At 31.6% G+C, this 23,600-nt stretch overlaps 3 protein-coding genes across 26 annotated transcripts; 2 read left to right on the top strand and 1 right to left on the bottom strand.

The window, feature by feature from the left end:
- Positions 1–266: 266 nt before the first annotated feature.
- LOC124950374 (bromodomain-containing protein 4-like) lies at positions 267–10,597 on the top strand. 8 transcript variants are annotated; one of them, XM_047496962.1, is made up of 10 exons: positions 267–1,170; positions 1,525–1,640; positions 2,253–2,341; positions 2,523–2,687; positions 2,850–2,966; positions 3,117–3,455; positions 3,534–4,096; positions 4,220–4,365; positions 4,489–5,903; positions 6,007–10,597. In XM_047496962.1, the coding sequence occupies exons 4-10, from the start codon at positions 2,652–2,654 to the stop codon at positions 9,895–9,897; spliced, it is 6,507 nt and encodes a 2,168-aa protein (XP_047352918.1). In that variant the 5' UTR covers positions 267–1,170; positions 1,525–1,640; positions 2,253–2,341; positions 2,523–2,651; the 3' UTR covers positions 9,898–10,597. The 8 variants fall into 8 exon arrangements, with proteins under 8 accessions (XP_047352918.1, XP_047352916.1, XP_047352915.1 ...); XM_047496960.1 differs by having other exon boundaries at positions 2,253–2,430; XM_047496959.1 differs by lacking the exon at positions 1,525–1,640.
- A 988-nt stretch (positions 10,598–11,585) lies between these two features.
- Positions 11,586–14,788, top strand: LOC124950486 (methionine-R-sulfoxide reductase B1). Of its 5 annotated transcripts, XM_047497238.1 has the most exons (4): positions 11,586–11,920; positions 12,511–12,683; positions 12,792–12,810; positions 14,189–14,366. In XM_047497238.1, the coding sequence occupies exons 1-4, from the start codon at positions 11,835–11,837 to the stop codon at positions 14,238–14,240; spliced, it is 330 nt and encodes a 109-aa protein (XP_047353194.1). In that variant the 5' UTR covers positions 11,586–11,834; the 3' UTR covers positions 14,241–14,366. The 5 variants fall into 5 exon arrangements, with proteins under 5 accessions (XP_047353194.1, XP_047353196.1, XP_047353195.1 ...); XM_047497240.1 differs by lacking the exons at positions 12,792–12,810; positions 14,189–14,366 and adding an exon at positions 13,514–14,182 and having other exon boundaries at positions 11,589–11,920; XM_047497239.1 differs by lacking the exons at positions 12,792–12,810; positions 14,189–14,366 and adding an exon at positions 12,811–13,186 and having other exon boundaries at positions 11,589–11,920.
- A 2,572-nt stretch (positions 14,789–17,360) lies between these two features.
- LOC124950498 (serine/threonine-protein kinase Pak) lies at positions 17,361–23,382 on the bottom strand. 13 transcript variants are annotated; one of them, XM_047497278.1, is made up of 11 exons: positions 23,282–23,382; positions 22,097–22,213; positions 21,086–21,281; positions 20,778–20,789; positions 20,137–20,305; positions 19,916–20,066; positions 19,724–19,841; positions 19,354–19,640; positions 18,763–19,258; positions 18,463–18,681; positions 17,361–18,375 (listed from the first exon to the last, which is right to left on the bottom strand). In XM_047497278.1, the coding sequence occupies exons 2-11, from the start codon at positions 22,150–22,152 to the stop codon at positions 18,292–18,294; spliced, it is 1,788 nt and encodes a 595-aa protein (XP_047353234.1). In that variant the 5' UTR covers positions 22,153–22,213; positions 23,282–23,382; the 3' UTR covers positions 17,361–18,291. The 13 variants fall into 13 exon arrangements, with proteins under 13 accessions (XP_047353234.1, XP_047353221.1, XP_047353222.1 ...); XM_047497265.1 differs by having other exon boundaries at positions 22,309–23,359; XM_047497266.1 differs by having other exon boundaries at positions 19,724–19,832; positions 22,309–23,348.
- Between the last annotated feature and the right edge of the window lie 218 nt (positions 23,383–23,600).

Below are 23,600 nucleotides of genomic sequence, written 5' to 3'. Positions count from 1 at the left end.
TGTAACTAAAAATATTTTACATCGTCTTCTTATATCTCTTAAGGCCTTATCAGACGAATCGACGTAAAATGTAATACGTTAGTCGTAAAGAAATCCACTAATCAGAGTCGATTCTGACAAAAATAATAGACTCTGATTGGTGGATTTCCTTATGGCTTACATTTATATGTGTTTGAAGATCTTTAATGTTATATACGTATGATATTATGAAAGAGGCCAAGAAGAAAATATGGATAGCGCAAATCTATATACTGCATGTTCATCGGTATACGCCCGCAATAGTTGTTCAGGTTTCAGAATCGTAAGTTGCATAGTCCGCTGGTCCGCACTGGTCCGCGCTATTCTACACTTCCGTACATGTGTATCGTGTTTCGTTTGTAACGTATTCGGCGGCGACGACGACGAGGACGACGAGAACGACGACAACGACTACGACGACGATTACGACGACGACGACGACGACGATGACGATGACGAAAAGGACAACGATGACGATGAAAGTAGCAACCGACAAATAAAAGGAATTGTTTATAAAACAGATATTTCGAAGAAAGAAATATCTGTGGTGTAAAGGCGAAATAACGTGGGAGACGCTTCGAACTACGTCCGTTTGATTTGAAGTTGACGGAACTTATGTGCGTATATATCGTTTTACGTCTTGAACAATGCGAAACTGGTGGTTGTTTTGAGTTTAAACTTTTTCCCCAAATAGAGAATGGTCGTAGAGTGTCGTGTACATCGTTAACAATCGGCTACATAGCCGTGCTCAGGATAAGTGTTGAATAGAAATCGTCATTGCTATAGTTAGGGAAATATACAGGACGATGTACAAATGCGCTTAGTCGTTTGAGCTCGTGACGGCGGAATGCAACGAGCTATGTGGAAATGCGATTACCCGCTCTTTTGCATAGAGGACTACGGGTGTTGTGCTTCATCGGGTTGCATCCAGGTATTTTAGGAAGGATCGACCTTGCCCTGTCGAATTCTGTTTTATTTGATCCACGGCGTGCTCCTCGAATCTATCGATAAAAGTCGCTCGCGACTTTTATGCCTAGGAGGAGGAGCATCGTCCTCTCCTTGTTATTCTGCAACCTTCACCGCCCTGACGTGATTTACCCGGTTTGCCCGCCACACGACGGGTTATGTTTCCCACTTTTATAGGGATCCTAGGTGAGTCCTCCTACAAAACTTAACTGACTTGATTATCGTGAGAATACTTTTCATACATATACATATATATATATATATATATATATATATATATATATATATATATATATATATATGTATATGTATATATATAATATTCATTAACGGATAAGTTGTCGTTTTTATGAGCTTCTTATATATTTAACTAATGATATATTAATTTACACATGATACAGTTTATTAATAAACAATTAATGGATTGATATTTATGTTTTAATAGCATAGCGTATATACTTTTGGAAAATTCAATCATTAATTTTAATAACTTTTAATACCATTCTTAATATGTTATTTTATCCATATTTTGGATTTTAGGATTAAATCTCAAAGAATTGATGTCTTGTGTCTTGATTTATATATCATATATCTAAAGAATAAGATGATTTTTTTATGCCATATGACTAATTATCTTTAGAAGAGATATATAGAAAGTACGTATTTTAATTCCTTATAGAGAATAATTTGTTTAGAAAATTCATTCTCAACATTTCATGAATTAGTTTTAATTTTCGACTATTTTAAAAATAATAAATTTCTTTGACTTTGCAAATAATTTTATTACTACTTACATGATAAAAAGGAAACATTTGTTTTATTATTGTTGGTTTTTCCTCTATGTATTTCTATTAAATATTTAAGAAAAAGTGTTCAATTGTTATGTTAATTATGTACATACATAATTCAGCTATATTATTAGTGATATTTATTATATAAATATGTACGTACATATTTATATAATAAATGTGCAACTCTATAATTTTATAAACTTTATTCGTTATACTTCATAAAAATGTTATAACAAAATTGAAGACATTTAATAGTTCTTCAGTTTAATTTATATGTTATTAAAAATTTATTCACTTGTTACTGAAGCAAAATCAATTTTAATTATGATAACAGTTGTTACGAATTATAATATTTTGAAATATTTAATTTGTTATATTTGGTATGTATTAATGAAAGCACTGCTAGTACTTTTTGATAAAACAATTTAAAAACATTTTTAACTGAGGAGCATTTATTTCTTACCTTATTTTTTTTAGACATACAATCGTGGTGGGAGGTGCCAAGTATAGCACACTTCTGCTCATTATTTAGGGCTGCTTTCAATCTTTTGGACTTTGACATTGAGGTATCTAATTACATGCTACCTCCTAACGATAGGCATTAAATGCATCAGTTACTAGTAATGCTTAAGCTTTCAGGAATTAGTAAATCCTCGTATGTTTCGGTCTTTTAAAACAATTCTGTCTATGCTAAATATTGCTTAATATGATTGATTCACATTTTATTTATTGTTGTATATATTTTAGGATTTAGAAGAAGCATTGTTAACGGATGGAGGCACAGAAGGTCGTTTAGTACAAGAATTAATAGTAAAATTGTTAGAAGGCTGTTTACCTAATGATACTCGCAATGACATTTCTACTTTTAATTATCAAATGTTTCTTCGTAGACTTTTTCGGAAAAAATGTCAGGTAAATATAATCTTTGTGCTATCTTCAAATTTCAATTAATGTTAATTTAGATCATTTGACAATGTTGTTGATTGAAATATTATTTATTTATATATTTATACACCTTGCTTTCTGTCTTATCTTTCAAGTAATTTCAATATATTTTCTTTTATGTTTCTGTAGGAATATAAATGTGAAAATCCTTTTAATACCGATGTAGACTTTGAATTATTGCCACTTCGTCAAAAAGTAGAAATATTACGTGCCCTCTGTGACTTCAGACTAGACGCGGAAGACGTAGTATGTATTCATTCATTTGTATATTAATTTATTATAGAATAATTAATATAGATTCTGTTATTATCTTTGAAATTAAATTTCACTTTTAAAAACTATCTTTCAATAAAATAAATTTTAATGTTTAATGATTCAAATATTATTTATTAACAGGAGCAATCTTTAAGTAATCTGGACTCAGATAGTCTGCGAGTTGAACCATTGGGTCATGATCGTAAGAATTCTGCTTACTGGTACTTCTACGGCACTCGATTGTACAGGGAGGATTATATTGATACTTCTGTTAGTACCTCATTCAAACAGAGCAGTAAATCAAGAGAAAAAAAACGTAAAAAACGAAGGAACAGAGTGGCGAAAAAGGAAGAAGAAGAGGAGGAGAAGGAGGAAAATAATCTAATATATAAAACTGATAAAGAAAGAGAAAGTGTATGGCAGGTTGTTTGTTTCACTCAGCAAGATTGGAGTCGTTTGGTTGAAAAATTTCGTGATTCAGTAAGTATGATATATTGTATAATAAAAATTCATTTTTAAATTAATTTATTATTATTAATTGTTTATTACGTTTTTTAGGAGTACGATACTGAACGTAAACTTTATCGTACTCTATCAGAAGATTTTATGCCTGAAATACCAAAACTTTTTGATTTAAAAGAGAAACAGCAGAGGCGTAAACTTCTACAACGTAATAATTCAAGAGTTCTTCGAAGTCACGAACCTGCTACACAAATGGAAACAGTCATGGTTAGATCAAAGATTAAGACAAAGAATAGCAAAGGAGCAAAGAGAAGTACTCAGAGTACCAAGAATGTTTACGTTAAAGATAAAAGTTCTCCACCGTTAAGTGTCCCACCTATACAAAAAAAAGGTCGACAAACTAATAATTCATTAGCATCTGCAGTTGGCCAAATTGTTATCCATACTAGAGATGAAGTGGAAAATTTGGAAAAAAAGAAAGGGATTAGTAGTCATGGTGATAATTATGTTACTTCTAATTATGGATATAAATATGGATATTCATTTGGAATCGAAGAAGAGGAACGTCGTGTAGGTATGCATAAAGTACTTGAAAGCTTAAAAGACCATGTTGACGTCTGGCCTTTTATTGATCCTGTGGACGAAGAATATGCTCCTAGGTAAACAAGGATATATAAATTATATATTTATCATTTTGGATAGTCAAATATTTACAAAAAAAAAAAAAAATAAGAAATCCAGTATAATACAACACAATATTATAATATATTGTATTGATACAGATACTACAGTGTGGTACGAAGACCAATGGATCTTAGTACAATGGAAGAAAAATTGGAAGGTGGATCTTATAAAAGTATAAGTCAGTTCAAACGTGATTTTCGCCTTATTGTTGACAATTGCAGGCAATATAATGGTTCTGACAATGGTTAGTATTTATATTTAATGAATTAAAATAATGTAATGAAAGTATATATTAATTAATATCTTTTTTCTTTCTTTTTTTTTTTTTTTTTTTTTTCTCTCTTTTTTCTTTTTCATTGAATTTTAGAATATACTGAGATGGCAATTAATTTAAAAGAAGCATTTGATAAAGCAGTAAACCGTTATTTAGAATCTGAAACATCGAGTGATGAAGATCTTTCATCAACAAGATCAGTATCTATATCTCCTTCATCTCTTTCTTATCCTTTAAATACTACTTCTCCTTCTACGATGCAACATAATGTAAAAAAGAGCTTAAAGAAGTCAAACAAAAGATCTAAGTCTATTAAATCTGAAACTCGAGCAAAATCAAAAATTAACTTGGAAATTGAAGAAGAAAAGCAAAGTAAAAATTTGAAATTTACTAAAAAAAAGAGAGGTAAGAGAAAATCTAAAAAAATAAAGGAAGAAGACATTATAGAAGAAGAAGAGGAAGAAGGAGAGGAAGAATATACAGAGATAAAAAACGAGAAACAGGAACAAGAAATAAAGGAGGAAGAAGCTGACAAAGCATTATCAGAAGTTAATGTTGTAAAATCAAAAGGGAAGAAACACATTAATACAAACAATGTTTTATTAAAAACCAAAAAGCTGCCTCCCAAAGAACAAGAACTTAAACGTGCAAATAAAAAGAACAAACATCAACAAAAAAAAGATGCAGAGATTATTCGTTCGGTAAAAGAGGGGAAAAAACGGAAAGAAGATTTTGAAGAAAGTTATGAACCTTCTATTATAGCAAAAAGTAAGAGTAGAAAAATTGAGAAAAAAGAACTAGAAAATACGTTGATAGCAGAAAATACGAAGAAATGCAAATTAAAACGAGTAGAATCTCAAGATAATAATACAGAAAAATCTTTACATGTTAAGGTAAAGAAAAATCGTAAAAAGGAAAAAGATGAGGCGAAAATGAATTTAAAATCAGACGAGGAATTTGACGGAAAGATTCTTACGAAAGAAAAAGAGAAAGAAAAAAAATCAAAACAGAAGACTGAAGAAAATGTGAACAACGGCGAATTAACAGATCTTGTAGATTCCAAAGAACTAGAAATAGAAACAAATATACAAAAGTCAAAACAATTTGATACTTGTAAGAAACTTGCTGCGTTAGTAAATAATAAAGATTTGGAGTCACTTGATAGTCTGAAAGATAAGGTAAGTGAAAGACGTCGTGAAGAAAAATTGAAACATGAAAAGGAAAAGCAGAAGAAGAAAGATATTCAGAGTGCGTACTCGAAAAAAGTGCCTTCAAATGGTAGTACATTACATGATGGAGATAAAGTCAATTTAAAGCGGTTGAAATCTAAAAAGGGAGTAAAGGAAGAAAAATCGATTGCTATAGGAGACATAAATAAATGTCACAATCATGAAGTAAATGATAGTAAAAAAACAAAAAATACACAAGTTAAACATACCAAAGTATTTGGTAAAGAAGAAAGTTCAGCGATACAGGCCTTGAATCAAGCAACAGAGCAGACGCTTAATGTAAGTTATAAATATTTAATGTTTAGTATATGTATATTTGTATTATTAAATCTTTTTTCTTGCTTATATTTTGTCAAAGTAATTAACTTTTTCTTAATAATAGGACATCAATAAATGGCTCGATGATGCACCTCGGCTTTCGGAATTTTCTTCCGGTAGTGATTCACCAGTATTTCATTCCTCTATTGAATCGAATAAATCTGGACCAAAGTTAGAAGCTCCAAGGAAACGACCAAGTTCTATTAAAATTTTTGGACCACATGGTCCATCTAGACCAAAAAAAATACAGCGTACAATAGATCGTTTACAACCTGGTAAAAGCAAGGGAAATTTATTATTAAAGAAACCATTAAATTTATCATCTTCCAATATTAGTGATACAACAGTCCATCAATCTGCTAGTGATAATGTTCAACCTAGTACAGATGTTAAAGAGGAACCAAAACTTAGTTTAGGAACTGTTTTGAAGAACGCTGATTCAATACAGTTGATATGTAAAGGCTTAGTTTCATCACCAAATCCTAATTTTTCAAATGATGATGAGGAAGAAGATCATACCACAATATCAGTAAATTCAACATCGAATGCTGTTGAAGAAAAATTACCTGCTAACAAGGGGACAATTTTACCATTGACAACAGTCGAAGAAACTAAGGATAGTAATGTTTTTACAGAAGAAATTCAAAAACAAAAATCCACAACGCCAAATTTAAGTGCTTGGTTTAAAGCTTTTGGGGCACCAAAATCAAAAAAGAAAGACGAAGAAATAGAAGAAGGTGTGCCAAAGAAAGATGGAGAAATACAAGAAACGATTTGTAGTAGACCAAGGCGTATGAGCACAGGTGGTAGCAGTTTAAGCGAATCACTTTCTAGCTTCTCTCAAGAATCTCCACCAGGCCGTTGTTCAGGTCGTTCGCCGCAAAATCAGCCTGTAGTAACCACAACTGAAACTCAAATACGTGGTGCTGGATTTTATCAGGATGCTTTATCAACTGGTAGTAGTCCTTATAATAGCCCCTATTATGCCACTCCACCGAGATATAGTGCCCAATTACCTCCTACTCCATCACCTCAAAATCATCCATTGTCCCCAGCATATCCATCCCCTGCATCATATGAACAGACTCCAATATATCCTCAAATACCATCCCAAACTTCTCAAGTATATCAGAAATCATCGCCTCAAGAAAATTCAAGTGAAGCTTATCGTCAGTTATCTCCCACATTTCCTCAATGTTCCCCCCAAAATAATTTTCCACAAAGTTCGTCACAAAATGAACCTTATCCGCAACAAATATCGTCTAATAATCAAACTCAATCTGCCGGATATTCTCAACACTCTCCTCAGCCATTACATCCAGTTTATTCACAAACTTCACCTCAGGCGCCATCAAATTATTCGCAACCATCGCCTCAACAATCAACTACACCAAAATATTCTCAACCTTCCCCCCAACAAAATTCATCTATCAATTATTCTCAAAATTCTCCTCAAGCAACATCTAATTTTTCACATCCTTCACCACAGCAACAACATTCCCCTTATTCTCAATCTTCTCCTCAGGCATCTTCGAATTATTCACGACCGTCTTCGCCTCAACAACATTCTTCATTTTCACAATCATCTCCACAACAATCATCTGTATATTCTCGGACTTCTCCTCAACCACCACCAGTATATTCACAGCAACCTACACAATCTCCACATTTTTCACAGCCTTCACCACAAACACATTCAAATAATTTCTCGCAACCGTCACCTCAATCAATTCCACCATACTCACAACCATCTCCAAAGCCACAAAATTTTTCTCAGTCATCCCCACAGCAAATACAAACATTTTCGCAACATTCTCCACAAACCCCGCCTGCGTACTCTCAATCTTCTCCACAAGCACAAGTTTCCTATTCACAACCTTCACCACAAAACAATTCATATTCTCAACCATCTCCTCAACAACCACCTAATTATTCACAACCATCTCCTCAACAGCCACCTAATTATTCTCAACCATCTCCTCAACAAGCACCTAATTATTCTCATCCATTACATTCACCCCAAACACCACCTAATTATTCACAATTGTCTCCACAACAACAAGCAGCAGCAATAAGTTACCCTCAACCATCTCCTCAGTCACCACATGTTTACTCTCAACCTTCTCCTCAACAGAAATCTGTATGTACCTCTCAACAACAATCTACTACATACTTGCAATCTCCTCCACAACAAGCTACAAATTATGCTCAATCTCAACCACCTAAAGCTCCTGAGGACTATACATCAAACACAATAGCATCTTCAAGTTATGCTCAAAACTTTAAGCAAACTCATCCATATTTACAATCTCCTACATTGTCGGTGAATGAATCGGAACGAAGACAAGAATTTTTGAAATCTAATAATAGTGATAAAACTTCACCTGAGGAACAACGAAATTTTATCGTTCAGCCAGAATCGTCAATGAATTTAAATGCGAACCATCAAATTTATCAACCTTCGAATCAATTTCCTACAGCATATCCAAATAATTTTTCTAATAGTGATATGCAAAGATCTAGTAGCAGACATAGTAATCAAGAACCATCACAACAACAATCGCAACATCAACAGCAGCAGCAGCCGCAACAAACATTACAAGAACGACCAAATTTTACTGATCTTAGCGATTCTGTAGGTGTTCAAAAATATACTCAACAAAGACCGTTCCTCAGCAAAAATGCAAGTACTGGAGATCAAATTCAAACACAAGATCAATCGCAGCTTATAGCATTTCAACAAAATTTAACGACGCATGAGTCTCTTTATCAAACTGGATTTCAACCTTCGGGATATCCTATAACTAATTCTAGACCAGTGTACCACAGTCCACATTACTTTGATGCTAGCTCAAAAGCTGCTAGTGGTGGAACTTCAAACACAACAAGTGGCAATCTTCCTCCTGTAAAGAAGCGTGTATATAATGAATCGCCAAATGAACCGTCGCGCGCTCTGCCACAAGAATCTACAATACGACCTGGGCAAGAACAATTTATTTTTGATCCAATGATAGCACTTTCACAACCAGAAGCAGTTTCAGCTAGTCAATTTGAGAGTGTATTTGTTGGAAGTTTAGCAGATTCAGTAGCCACAAGTCCCGCATATGCACGATTGGGTTTAGGTTTAGTAAGTCGTACTAACAAAGAACAACAATTATTAACAATTCCTAGACCACCACCTGCAAAACCAGAACATTTGGCTTATGCGCGTAGTCCTGTTTCGGGAACTGCGGAATTGGATTTGAATCTCTTACAAAGTATACAAAGTGCAGCAGCAAAAAATACATCAGGAATATTGTCAATGTCAAGAAGAGTAGGAGAAACAACAGGACCTCCTGCACCGGTTACAACTAGGACAAAAAAAAGTAAAAAAAGTAAACAGCAACAGCAAGAGCAACCAAATGTCACTGCCTTACCGTCTACAGTTAGTGGAGATCAACAAGCTAGCGGCAGTATATCGAATTTTTCCCAATATTCAGGCACTCCTGGAGACATTGGCTTAAAAAATACCTCAGTAATTCCGCCAGGTGGTAGTGCCTTCAATTTTGCTGCACCAACCAGTACCACCACAAGCAGTTCACCCTTTTATGATAAGGATGCTTCTGCTGCAGCAGCAGCATTTGCGTTTTTAGATGAATTCCGTAATACAAATAGTTATTACAGTATGGCGCTTAGACAACAACAGCAACAACAACAACAGCAACAGCAAGTTGCACCAGTAACAGATACCGTGCAGTCATCCTGTAACAAACTTAGTAATCAATCTCCAAGAAATTATCCACCTCATCCATTTCTTCATTCTGCGCAAAGATCCGCTGCTTATGGACCACACGTATCTGCTTACGTTCCACCTCATGGTCCAAATCTAACAGTGGATCCTGCTGCTTACCAACAATATATTCATTCCTTATATGCTCTACAACCACCACATCATCATAGACCGTCCTGGCTTTAGCCATTACAATTGATATAAAATATATTTTACACATTACAAAATATTTCGGTGGATATATTGCTTTATATATATTTTTTTAATTTAAAGACAATGCTCTTCATTAAAATCAAAGTTCAATCATATTAATATGAAAGTAATAGAGAAATGATTGTAGTGATGAGTATAACAAGTGACAATTATAATAATGTGTAGTAAACATTTATTTTTTATGCTTTTATTATTTTGATGCAATTAACGAAAAGGTGATACTTATTGCTTTTTGTTATTATAATCATAGCAATATTTCCACCGGAACTCATTGTTTCATTTCATATCATATTTTTTGTTCTTTTTTTGTTTTCTTTTAATGATGATGCTCTATATGTTTGGCATTTTTACAGATTGTCAGTATAAACTTCTGTTTCTATTCACTAACGTATTATGTGCGCATGTATATAAAAATAAGCCCACCTTAATATTAGGAATTTTTGATAGTTTTTTAAAAAATAATTACAAAACAGATGAAGTGTAGCTAACATTCAAGTAAACTTTTATCGAAAGTTCCTCGGCGTAATACGCATTCTTCATGTTTTTTCGATATGTCGGGACGTATTTTATGCAATATTCAAATATATAGAAGGGGAGGAACTGCGGTTGACTTTACTTCGTTTTCTTTCTTTTTTTTTTTTTTTTTTTTTTTATGATGATAGATTTATCAATATATCAGATTTCTGATTTGAAACAAGTTATGTATAGTACTGAGTGCACTATCGCAAGTGTATGTTATATAGTATATAAATAAGTTAACTTATAAGTTAGAACACGTTTCATTGTACATAAAATACATATCTATTATAGATAATGTGCTCGGTGTGTGTAAGTTTTCAAAATCCAAAATATAAATTGGATGGTGAAAGATTATGCTATTATATACGTTGGTACATGATAGTACGACGAATAAGAATTATGAAATACGAGAAAAACATTATCTATATTATGTGTATAGCTACGCACCAGAGAGAAGATATGTAACATACCGCAGTCGTGTGTGTATATATATATATATATACATATATATATATATACACACATATACATATATATATATATTATCTATCAACCCTGTATTTGAGAATTGTATACCGTTGTAGAGCGGTTTATCAAAACTTATAAATATATACAAATATATTGTAAATGTATATTGTAAATGTATTGACAACAGATTAAAGCACAGTTTGTTACAAAATCGTTTATATTTCGTTATCCCCCTATTTTCCTATAATTATTTATTTTTATTATAATGAATTTAATATATTTCACTAATTATCACTGATGTCGATAAAAATTAAAATATAAAAAGGATATTAATATGTTACTATAATTATTTATCAATGTACTATATAACATTGATATTTATATCGAAATTTTTTCAACAATTGAATTTCATTACACATTATTATAAACGTAATAATTTTGTCTTAAAGCAAAATTTTTAATGTCAAATCGATAAATCACGTAAAAAGTAACAATAGAAATGTTAGATAGGAAGAGTGAAGTATTAGTATACGTTTAAAAAGAAATAGAAGGTTAAATACGATATTCTTTCGTAATTCTATAAATAGTAGTTTTCAACGAAGTAGGAAAGAAGGATGGTATCGTTCCCTAGAAAAGGCGCGTTCGACGTGAGATCGAAGCGCCACATAGGAGGGGAAATGATCGACGTGTGGCGGGCTACGAGTGCCAAATAACTGGAAGGCGCACACACGGTACCATTTCGAAACTCGACATTTACCCGCGATCTAGCAGGATGCGGCAGTCGTTGTACGTTTAACGCGGTAAGCGCGCGCGCCGGTCGTATATGTAATACTTATCCACGTCTTTGATTTTGACGCATTAAACTGGCGCGATTTCGGTTACCTTTCGACGTTTTAAGAAGCGTTCGTTATTCAATTAGAAGGATGACGACGGAAATTGATAAGGACGAGCTGAAAAAACGTTTGACGCCGTTACAGTGGCACGTGACACAAGAAAAAGGAACTGAGAGGTAGGACAATGATATTTCTTTTTTAGACATTCGTTAATAGCCATGTTTTTTGCTTAACCATGTTCTTTGCTTCAAATTTATGAGGATTTCGATCAATTACATATAAAATCTCTCATAAGACGCTTTGTACTTTTTATCATCTTTGCGAAATATGTTCGTGCCTTTTTAAAAGACGATTACTATTGTCTCTTCCTTTATCCTATATCGTTTCCTATGTTTCACGGTATAATAATACCGATGTCAAAATTGTCGCTTGTGGCAGTTAATTTTGTTCTTCGTTTTTTTTTCAAAATCTTCTTTTCAAATACTATTTATATTAAATCTTGATTTAAATTTTACGACGTTTATAATTTATAAATACAATCTCGGCCAGTATATGCTTTATATTTTTATTAATTCATTTTTTGTAAATGAAATATTGTGAAGGCCAATTTAGTTATATATGTAGATAAAAATAACTTTTTCAAGAGCGATCGCTTGCTTTACGTCATGGCCAAGTAGTTCAAAAATAACATTTCGGATGTTGTAATTAACCTCTTTTTACTTGGTACCGGATGATAGTGTATTATAATTGTTTCTGTGTTACTCAGGCCATTCACTGGTTGCTACAATAAATTTTATCAAAACGGTACATACACGTGTATCGTTTGTGATCAGGAATTATTCTCGTCTGATACAAAATATGACAGTGGATGCGGTTGGCCTGCATTTAATGAAGTTTTAGATCAAGGACGGATTAAGTTAACCAAAGATACATCTCATGGTAAGCACAGTCTTTTTTATTTTATTTACAAAGCTCAAACAATTATGCTCATATATTTGATATAATGACGTAGTATTCCTTATTCATTTTATTCTTACATCATACGAGGATATCTAACGATATGCAGGTAAACTGATATTATCGAATGGAAAATAAAAATGATTAAATGGGAATTAAAGCTTAAGTATATCTACGATTAGATTTTTAGCATTACCTGCTTATTATGGTGTCTTCGCTCTTCACACATTACAATTTTAACCCATCATTAAACCTTCCTAACCGTATCTTTTATATTTCATTGCCTTCTCTGTAGTTCTTCTCTAATCTCTATCTTTTTTTCATTTTCAATAATATAATATATACCAATAGGATATTTATTATGGTAAAAATATTTTCTACTGGTTTAATTATTTCGTGCATGTATATTTCTCAAATAGTTTAAATCAATTAATTAAACAATATATAACTTATGTTTAGTATATTATGATCTGGCTTTATTTATACATGGGTAAAATGATTGTAGATATAAATTTTGATATAAAGTTTAAAGGAAGGCAGAGTTCCTAATACCTTATATCCTGCATGTCCAGCTTAGAGTGTGATTGTGTTAGACTTACATCAATTTTTTTATTATTATACTGAAATGTTAGACATAAATTGCAAACGAATCTTTCGTCTAATTAATTTACAAAAATAGTAGTTATAGCATTCTCTCATAATATTTGCAAATAAATAGCACATAACTTGTAATTGTGGCTTCTTATAATATAATTTTACTGTGGCCTTAGTAATATCAAAATTAAATAATGTTATTTTTATTTCTAATACAGCCGTCGCAGTAATATATGTGGTGTAGATGATAATTATTTTTTATGGAGCTATATGAAAAAATTATATAAAAAAGAAGAAATATTATTGTATAGAAAGAAAAGAAATATCATTGTATTATAGATAGGATGGTTACATTTCTAAGAAATTCAATTGTTATTTAACTCTATTAATATTGACCATAATTAAAGATTAGGCATCTAAAAAAATTTGAAGGAATAAAATTATATATATAATACTTTTACTTATTTTAAAGTTAATATTAAAATTAATACTTAATTTAAATTAATATCACATTCAATATATAGAGTAATTTCAAAATTTGATTCTAATGAATATTTATGCCAATATTGTATTAAATAAATGGTGTGTTTGTTTAGTATTATAATCTGTGAATGTTATTACAATTACTACAGAGGAAACTCAAGGATAGCTATGTGCAAGGTAATTTTGATAGATAAAAACATGTGAAATAACAAAAATTAATTAATCTAACTGTAAGTCTACTTCTTCGCCACTACTATTGCTGGGAGGCATTGAAAGTGTACTCAGAAGGGTGTGGGTCTGCGTTTAATCACACTCTATTATTGTCTTTCCTTTGTCTTCCTACTGCTCCGCTACCACCACTTCACTCTCACCATTGAAACACGAAAATCCCGTCACCACACGACCTGTAGTTGGTGGCAATCTACTACTGCTGATCGCAAACCCAGATATGGTGCGGACTGAAGTGACCTGCTCAAAGTGCGGTGCACACCTGGGACATGTATTCAACGATGGTCCAAAACCTACCAGGAAGCGCTTTTGCATCAACTCTGCTTCGATACATTTTCATGCAGCAGGCGAAGAAAAGAAGTAAATTTCCTTAAACAAGAATTTTTCTTTTAACATTAAATTTTCTCAAAGACATTTACGATTCTTCTGATTGCTTCAACTTTTGAACATAGTAGATTTCGTTAAGAATCTTTTTACATCAATTCTGCTTTCTTGTTCAAAAACAAGATTTTTAATTGTAACGTAGAATATATAATATGTTAATAATATTTGTAAATTAGCATATTAATATTATTAATAAGTATGGTCAATTAAACTTTCACAATCATCCATTACAATATACAATTATAAAGCGTGCTTCCATGCTGATATTGTATTAAACTAAGCAAAAATTTGTTTACTTAATATAAGATATAACATCCCCATACATATTATACAACTGTTCTTGATGTAACAATTTCTAACTCAACTAACATGATATTATATGTTTCTTTATAATCAGATCTGAATTGTGTAACACATTATTTATGTATATAATTATGATATAATCAATACAAAAAGGTGATAAAAATATTATTTTTTAAGAGTCCATACTATTTTTACAAACGTGTATAAAAGCTGTAATATATAAATAGTTACTATATATTCCTGATAATATAAAAAGCATTATAAGAATCAAATTGACTGTTATTTTTAACCTTTGTTCTTTTATAGAGACATGATATTAAGGAAGGGTATATTAAGGGAAGATTGTAATAAAATAATAATTGTTTGTTACAAAATGTTTCCTTATATTGTAACATTTCAAAACAAACTAAAAGGTGTTACAGTACAATATATACGTAAAATTCTAGGCGTTATTTTTTTTTTTTTTTTTTTTACAATAATTATTTATCTGCCGTTTCAATCAATTTCTGGATTCTTTATCGTTTAGATATATATTTTCCTGAGAAATCATTCATTACTAAAAATCTTTAAAAGCAATTATATATATATATATATATATATTAGCTGTCGTTTTTTTTTTAAATAAAATAGTTTTGATAAAAACTGGAAACCATGTACTTTGACCAATTTTTTTCAGTAAAATAGTATCTTTGTTACTAGGCCTGGTTCTTTCATTTAGAGATCTCAAAGCATTTTCAAAAACATCATAAGCACGCAATCATGCATATACACACTTAACCTGATTTTAGTAGGAACCTATTTTATACTTACAAAATGACAATAATACGTTTCTTATGTAAATACTTAAATGCACATGGAACGTTAATCGAGATGCAAGTATAGAAAATAATACTTGTCTATGCATTTTATAATCTCTACTCTCAAAATCTATCAGTTTAGTTATCTAATCTTGCCGCATCAAAAAAATAATGATTATTTTATTTTAATAGAATACTTATATTTTTATTACAGTAAGGCATGTTTTGGTACAAGCTTTGTACTTTTGTTTATGTGAACAGATTCATTAACAAGATGATCATTTGCGAACAATTATGCATCTAAATACATTTTGTATTTTGAAATTTGGACATGGTCAAGTATATTTTATATATTTAATGCATCTCGATTTATCATTAAAAAATAAATCTTAATAGTAAATACCTATGAACTGAGAGAAGAAATATCTTTTATAACTGTCATAATAATAATATGATCAGACAAAATGGATGGTATATATATATATATATGGTTATATATATATACATATACATACATATATATCTATATATATAATCCCTTTGAAGATATTTGTGAAAATGCAAGACCTCGCTCGTTATTCCTGATCGAGCTAATTTATTTGGATCCTAATTTATAAATTCGTTTACATGATGATTAATACTAAATGTGCAGTTATTTCCTTTTTATGTTGCTTAACACATCATTTACTTTCAATTAATTTAGAGTAATTACTGAAAGAAAATTAATACATGCGATGCTTATTCTTGTGAAATACTGACACACAAAAATAATACATTATATTATAGTCCCTGATTTTTTAAAGAGTTTTTTTTATCCAATTTTAGCATGACTCCAAATTTGTCGTAAGCACGACATAAATCGAGCCATTTTGTCTGTCAATTGTTAATTAGACTTTACTAATTGTTATTAAAAAACAAATCAGGTTTCTTATTGACAGTTCTATGGAAGAATAAAACTGCTAAATATTAAATACATTATGTTTCTTTTTAAGGAAATAATTATATGTTCTTGCTTTTTTTTTTTCTTTTCATTTCTTTCATATGTAATATATCGGTGATTTCTTTTGTATCAATAATTACTGCATTCTCATGAAGTTAAGTGTCAAAAATCGCATATGACGCAACCCTATATATAATGAAATTATTAAAAATTACAGAAATTGCAAAATCTAAGTTCCTTAAACTAAATATAGATAATTTTAGTTGTAATGACATGATACTTTGAAAATATAATACAATTAGGAAAGACATTTTAGTTGCTCTGTTTAATATGATACAACCATTTGGAAACCTTGTATATAACCATTGACGTGATTCTACATGTTGGTTTCTGATGGTTTATCGAAATAAATGATACATTTTAATGGTTCAAGATTATAAGGAATCTAGCATGTATATCTCATGCTTCTAAACATGACAACAGGCACTTTATAGTGTCACAAAATGCTCCTACATTTGAACCTTGTTTTAAAATTTCATCGATCATCCGTTCATTTGTTTTAAGACACGTTAATGATAGTTAGATTTGACCTGTAATGAAGAACACACGTGACCGGACAAAGTTTGTCCATATTAGGATGTTCTTATTAACTAATGTTTTAGTAAGAAGGCCTTATGTATCTTAACGTGTCTTAGCAATGCAAATGAGAAAAAGTACTTACTTTTGTTTATCTTAATATTACAAAACAATAATCTTGATTTGCAAAAATGAAATACTCTAACTGCACAAAGCACAAATATAACTCAATTAGCGATACTATATATATATACACTTATATCTATATCTATATATATATATATATATATATATATATATATATATATATATATATATATATATATATAGATAGATATATATCTATATATATATATATAGATGTAGAAATAGATATATATGTACTAACACAATGCGATGATTGTGATATTAAAGATAAAAGAAAATAGTTAAGGCATTTTTAGTTTAATAAAACATAATTCTGCGTAATAACATCTGATTATAAGAACGTGACTTTTGAGAACGTTTAAAACAAGTTAGGCTATCGCTTATATATATATCTATGTCATATTGACAGACAAAAAGATTGAAAACATATTGCTCTGCTCCTCATAACTTCATTCGAAAAATATAAGTCTGACATGAAGACCAATTTACTTTTCTCCTACAATTTTTTTTGTCAAACCATAATAATGTATTAGAATAAGTCTTATGTACTTGTTCACATTTGTTTATGGTATTATCTAATAAGGATCCTTGCTATAAATAATGTGTGTTTGTAGCTAACTCTGATCTTCAACTTTAGAGTCAATAATACTATTTTTACATCTTTAGAAAATAACTGACAGACACTTATCTATCCTTGATGATGAATGTTGATAAAAAAAGCTTTTCAGGCAATATTTACGTCAACTTACATTCTTTCATTTTTCAACATCTGCTTAATTTGACGTTAGAAATTTTTAGCAATCAATACACATCATCGAGGCAAACAAGGTCTCTGCCGTCAGATCGTTCACAGTTTCTCTGATTTAACTTTTTCTCCTCACAACATGCGAGAGTCGAGCAATTTAAAAACTTTGAAACCATTTCTCGATACTCTTCACGTATCGGATAAGTTCTATCTATTTATGATCTATATATATATATAATATATTTATATATATATATATATATTTATATATGTTTATTTATTACATATATATTATTGAATTATTGTGCCGTTTCCGTTTTGGGAGGGTGGTTCGTTATTCTTTCACATAGTCATATTTATGGTCACTTTTGACCATAGTCTTTCACTACTCTTTCAATGACCTTTAGCAGCCTCTTTTGCTGCCATAATTAAAGGTGTTAAGGAGGCTAGTGGCCTTGCTAACTTCAAAAAAGGATGCTGTAAAGGAATGTCAAATGTGTCTAATGGTACAACAATAACGTTATTAAACATAACAACCATCTTTTATTAATTCAATTGTATTACCTTTAATAACTCTGAAGCTGCAGATCGTTTTTCAACTTCAACTTCTAAACATTGATCTAAGAAATCTTGGAAAATACCAGATAATTTATCCTTTTCTTTAATTTCTGGTTTTCCATTTGTTGCAATTAAATACAATGCTCTTAGTGGATTTTCATTTAAATATGGTGGTTCTCCTTCTATCATTTCAATAGCCATTATTCCCAATGACCATATATCTACCTGTTTTTCAATAATTTTAATTTAATACTTTAATAATTAATATCAACCGATTATTATATATAATAATTAATATCTATTTACCTTTGGACCATATTGCTTTCTTGTAACTACTTCAGGTGCCATCCAATATGGAGTTCCAACCATTGTAGTTCTTTTACTTTGTTCTGGAGAAATTTGTGCACAAAACCCAAAATCAGTTAACTTTACACCCCCATCTAGACCAAGTAGGATGTTGTCAGACTTAATATCCCTATGTATAACCTGATTACAATGAAGGAACTCCAATGCTTGTAAAACTTCTCTGCATACAGCAGCTATTTGGCCCTCATCCATACAAGTTTCAGTCACGACGTCAGTTAAACTACCGCCAGGTAAATATTCCATCACTACCCATAATTCTTCTCCTACTAAATAACTATCCAAATAATTTACAACATTCGGATGTTTATTCTCCCGCATAACTAAAATTTCATTTATTATCAATTCTTTTTTCGGCTGTTGTGAAAGATTCATTTGTTTTATCGCAACTTCCATTCCTGTTGATGTTTCAATTGCTGTGTACACTGTACCTGAAGCACTGATGGTAAACATATATTTATTTTGTTGTTCTTTTTTTTTTCTCAGATATTATACAGTAAACAAAATATTATAAAATTTATATTTGTGACTTACCCTTGTCCTATTTTTTCCATTTTTGTATATTTTCTATTTGGATCTCCCACACTTACAATTGTCCTAAGCTTTTCTAGTATTTCATCATCCGACATTTTCTTTTTTCTTGCTTTATCACTTTGTGCTGGTCGTGTTTGATCAGTCGTAGTTGATGTCGGTGTTGCTTGATTTTTATTTCTATCTAACTGTGATTGATGTTGTTGTTGTTGTGGTGTTCCATTCCTTTGAGGTGACCCCAGTGTAGTTGCCAGTGGTGGAGGTGGTTCTTCTTCTATAGGCTTTGTATACTGGATATTTAAATTTAATATTTTATAAAATCAATCTTACAATTATCTCATATTTTCATCATTGTACATATTAGAAAACTTACTATTGACTTTGTACGTTCTGGTCTAGCAGAAATAGGCGGAGGTGGTGGTTCATCTTCTTGTTCAGAACTAGTTGCACAAGCATCAGTTGGTGTACTACTGGGACTACTGCTACTTACTCTGTAATGTTATTGTTTCTCAGCAAATATTTAACTAATAGTTTTTTCATAATGTAAAGATTGTAAAAGGCTCACCTGCTCAATGAATGTTGAGAGTGAGAACTTCCTGAAGCCTGAGACATTGCCTGACCACGAATAGTACCTACACCTGTACCAACAGTAACACCCATACTTCGCGGACTACTTGCTCTTTCTATTGGAGCTGGGTGTGCAGTTTGAATGATATCTGTATTATTAATATAACAAGTACAAAAGTTTCTTCCTTATAAAAAAGAAAATTTATATTATAAACTTACCTACAACTCCAACCATCTTAGTTGTAGTCATGTACTTAGAACCTTTTGTTTCTTTACTGCTACTATCATACCAGTTTAAAACATCCAAGACTGCTTGTGGGTTTTTCTTTTGTTCTTGTTTACTAATATTACTGGACATGAGAAGTCTTGCCCAAGCTTCTGGCATTCCCTATGGATGATAATATTATATTTTAAACCGGTAGAAGTCATAGTCATATTATAATAAGGGGAAGTCAAATGTAACAGGTAGACAATGCTGGCTAGACAGATCCTACTTGCTAAAGAATTTGAAGAAATTATAGGGAAGAGATAAATTATTAAGAATGGATATTTTAGGATAAAACATGCAAATGTAAGGTTTGTATGTTTCGTTTAATATATTCAATAAATTTTTAATACAATTTAACGTTCACCAAGATTCATTCTGCAGGAAAGCAATAATGTCAGATGCCATGTTGCCTAAAGCCTATATTAATCTACAAAAGCATTTATGCTTATGAAGTCTATAACATATCTTACAGTTTGAATTGAACGAAAGAATTAGTTTTTCTCAACAGCAACGAAAACAAACTTTTAAACAAGATGTATGTACAAGATAAAATACAGGCAAAGTAAGTCTGTGGTCATTTGAATTTACTTACTTTCAGTGGCAGCTTGAAAGAAATAGTGTCTAGTTAGTTTTTCATGTGAGAAAATAATATGTATAAGAAGCTGAGACAAATTACCAAATTACCGTTCCACAATGTCCATACGTATGTGAAAAAATGTTTGAAATTTTATTTCTGTAGATACGGAATATCCATATGAATATTTTAAATTCTATATTGTTTATCATTTATTTATCATATATCATATTATTTGGATATTCCGTATCATGGTACAACAGCAAAGCAGGAAGCGAGTGCATTTTAAACGACGTTAAAAAGTAAGTAACAATAATGAAACATACCGTAAATTCACCGGTAACAGCATCAAATCCAACATGTACTGTATGTTCAAAATTTGTTGGATAACTGATATTTGGTTTATCTTTATTTTCTTTCACCTTCATTTTGCCTTTCAATGTCTTTTTCTTACGTTCATCTGAATCTGGTTCTTTAGGTAGTGGGCGCATATCCACTGGCAAATTTGGTGCAGATTCACCTCTACAACATATTCATTATTTAGTTTTAATACCTTTTTATTTGATTTAATAAATAAGCTATTAATGTAAAACTTCATAGAAAGAATGTATATGTGTTATTTTATTAAAAGATGTAACAAATATAATAGAAATAAAAATCAATAAATATACTATATTTGTTTAGATTAAGATCATTTGAATCGTTATTTTTACAAATATAAAAAATATTCTCAAACAGATAAAAAAATTGTTTACATATTGTAAGTTCATTGAAGATAAAATTTGTGTACATTTTTTAAATGTGATAAATGTATCACTCAAATAACACACTCAGATTTTAAAACTTGGCCCCCTACATTAGAATGTCAACGTATCTGAACTGAGAGATTTTATTTTTAGCAACTACTAAATTAGTGGTAGTTCTTCTATTTTTGGAAGACTCAGACTTGTATATATTATAAAGAAAACAATAAAATTATTAACTATCACAAAATTGTTGATTATAATTGTGGTGATAGTTGATTATCAGCTTACCAACATACAACAGCAATACTTTTTATCATTTCTTTGTTCATATGTAGAAACATATAATTAAGAACTTTGTAAAATACATAAGATAATACTATATATGTGTGTTATAAGATAGCAATATTAAAATGTCAAACCCATAATCCTTATTTACAATTTGTTATAGTTATTAAATTCCTTTTTATTAATTATGAGCTTAAAGTTAAGCGTAGCAATAGCTAATCAATATCCAGTAAAAAAGATCAGATGATACAAAGTAATATGATGTTTGGCAATGAAAGTATGTACAAATATGACAAGCACATGTACCTATTAGATGTCAGTCGTACAGGAGGTGCAGGAGGTTTATCTTCTTCGTCTGACATATTGCACCTGCTTCTTTCTCTTTGTTGCCAGTCTATTTTTCGTGGCTGCGTTTCTGATATTCTATTATAGAAATGAAATTATTCACAACGATGCTTTTCAGAGTTCAATCAACAGTCTTATTTCTTTAAGCTTTACAAATTAAAGAGTTTAATCACAGTATACTAGAAATCTTGCTGGCAATAACACTGGTTCTAAGACTCATTTAACACTACTATCATATTACAAAAATGATTTTTTCCTTGATGAAGTGAGGACCTTTTTTCAGTGAATCTTCGCTCGATTAAATTACGTATCGTAGATGAGAGGGAAGATATTAGATAAACCGGTAGAAGACATGGATCGGAACGAATAGCAAGATGCCTCCCCTCCCACCTCGTGGGTGTCACTCTTAAAAGGTTGCTCCAAAATGGGAAAGAAGGGAGAAAATCCGTTTCTCTTGGTATCGTTAAGAACGAACGGCGTCCTCGAACAGGTCAATGTCGCGACGATGGGGTATACTTGAAGACGGGGGACAGCCGGGCGCCTCGGAAGCGTGATTCACGCACGGGTGCAGGCAAAGCACCCCGCCGTATCCACGAATCTTTCTCTTTCTACTTGCTTTCTACTCTCTTCTTTCTCAGAGTCGCGTCGCGGCTATCTTTCTCGCCCCCACCCAATACACAGGAGCAGCCGCCACAGTCGCGGTTCTACTCTCTTCTCCTTTTCTATCTGCCACCACCGCCGTACTTGGCCGTACTCGCTAAGGAATGAATACGATATATACCGTATATATATGGCGCCGCTTCAGCCACACGTCCGTGATGTGCCACGCTTGGACACGGCGGAGGTGGAATCACGCGGCGCTTCGTTCCTTTATCGATGCTACTTCATTTCGCGCTCATAATCGCAGCCCGACGACGATCGGTTTTTCTATTTATTTTCCCTACTTCTTCCTACGGGTCTTTTCGAGACCGATAAGAAGCTCGAATCACCGCCGTGGCGGCTCTCTACACTGCACAAGCGCCGCCACACTAGAATATCCTGCTATTTCTTTTTTACCTCTTTCCTATTCTCTCTATCCTTTCTCTCCTTTCTACCTTTACTTTTTTTTTTTTATTATTTTTTTTCCTCTCTCTAGTGCAGTGATACCTTCTATCTTTATCGTCTCTCTCTTTTCATCTTTTCTCGCTTTCACTCTTCCCATCCCCTTTTTCCTTTCCCGCTATACTCCATCTTTCAATGCTAGTACCTCTTTTCGCAATACATACACGATTATTGCCGTTAATGGTTATGTATGTGTACAGATTGCTATATAGCACATATTTCTTTGTACACTTTCGAACCGCATGTATGCGCGTTGTCACATGCGTATAATTCGATGTCTTAACGTTAAATTCAAATATAATCATTTTTTCATGCATCTTGTATAATCCGTTTACTTTTACATTATGATAGAACATTAGAATGA

Source organism: Vespa velutina, chromosome 7 (assembly GCF_912470025.1).
Source record: "Vespa velutina chromosome 7, iVesVel2.1, whole genome shotgun sequence".
Lineage (NCBI taxonomy): Eukaryota > Metazoa > Arthropoda > Insecta > Hymenoptera > Vespidae > Vespa > Vespa velutina.
Note: the sequence above shows the minus strand (reverse complement) of the source record. Positions and strands in the feature narration are given on the sequence as shown.

What these genes read in the sequence shown, in the direction of transcription:
- LOC124950486 (XM_047497236.1), top strand. Translation starts at nt 11,835, where the DNA reads ATGACGACGGAAATTGATAAGGACGAGCTGAAAAAACGTTTGACGCCG. An exon ending in CAAGAAAAAGGAACTGAGAG is followed by an intron (nt 11,921 to 12,510) that starts GTAGGACAATGA and finishes TGTGTTACTCAG; the next exon opens with GCCATTCACTGGTTGCTACA. An exon ending in AACCAAAGATACATCTCATG is followed by an intron (nt 12,684 to 14,188) that starts GTAAGCACAGTC and finishes CACGACCTGTAG; the next exon opens with TTGGTGGCAATCTACTACTG.
- LOC124950374 (XM_047496959.1), top strand. Translation starts at nt 1,143, where the DNA reads ATGTTTCCCACTTTTATAGGGATCCTAG. An exon ending in GACTAGACGCGGAAGACGTA is followed by an intron (nt 2,967 to 3,116) that starts GTATGTATTCAT and finishes ATTTATTAACAG; the next exon opens with GAGCAATCTTTAAGTAATCT. An exon ending in CAACAGAGCAGACGCTTAAT is followed by an intron (nt 5,904 to 6,006) that starts GTAAGTTATAAA and finishes TCTTAATAATAG; the next exon opens with GACATCAATAAATGGCTCGA.
- LOC124950498 (XM_047497265.1), bottom strand. Translation starts at nt 22,355, where the DNA reads ATGAGTCTTAGAACCAGTGTTATTGCCAGCAAGATTTCTAGTATACT. An exon ending in TAAGATGGTTGGAGTTGTAG is followed by an intron (nt 20,067 to 20,136) that starts GTAAGTTTATAA and finishes TTAATAATACAG; the next exon opens with ATATCATTCAAACTGCACAC. An exon ending in TCTCAACATTCATTGAGCAG is followed by an intron (nt 19,842 to 19,915) that starts GTGAGCCTTTTA and finishes ATAACATTACAG; the next exon opens with AGTAAGTAGCAGTAGTCCCA.